Here is a 396-nt window from a genome sequence, read left to right as displayed (position 1 = left end):
GCTTGTCCACTCTGTACCCCTGTCCCCCTCCTGGCACTTCTCCATGGGGCTGAGGTAGGGGTCCGGGAGCCTCCCTCAAGAACCTCTGCTGCCACTTTCATTTCACTGCAGTCCTTCGAAGAGCAATGACACATTCTGCCTTTCTGGTTAGGATCAAAGGGCAACTTGATGTTTTACAAGATTCCCCTTGATTGTTAAGGTGAAATCACTCAGTGCCTGTTCTGCCTTTTTTTTTTTTTTTTTTTTTCCGGGGACACTCACACAGGGCATTGCTCAGATCAACCTGGCTGACTACGACGGATCCAGCGAAATGCAGCTGCGCTGGTATGCTGTGCAGGTGTTCAGCAGCTGCGGGCCGCCCAGGGCCAGGGAGAGCGAGCGGGTGGGGGGTGCCGT

At 54.3% G+C, this 396-nt stretch overlaps 1 protein-coding gene across 1 annotated transcript in view; it reads left to right on the top strand.

Moving 5' to 3' along the window:
- The window catches only part of LOC103656297 (protein WWC3-like), a gene marked incomplete at its 3' end in the record, with an annotated part of 93189 nt that overhangs the window by 74178 nt on the left and 18615 nt on the right, over positions 1 to 396 (top strand). Inside the window, 1 exon segment of the mRNA XM_040624830.1 lies at positions 266 to 394. Coding sequence (XP_040480764.1) covers positions 266 to 394 — 129 coding nt within the window.

This window comes from Ursus maritimus, unplaced genomic scaffold (assembly GCF_017311325.1).
Source record: "Ursus maritimus isolate PB19 unplaced genomic scaffold, ASM1731132v1 scaffold_72, whole genome shotgun sequence".
Lineage (NCBI taxonomy): Eukaryota > Metazoa > Chordata > Mammalia > Carnivora > Ursidae > Ursus > Ursus maritimus.
The sequence above is the reverse complement of the archived record's forward strand: the minus strand, read 5'-3'. Positions and strand labels throughout refer to the sequence as shown.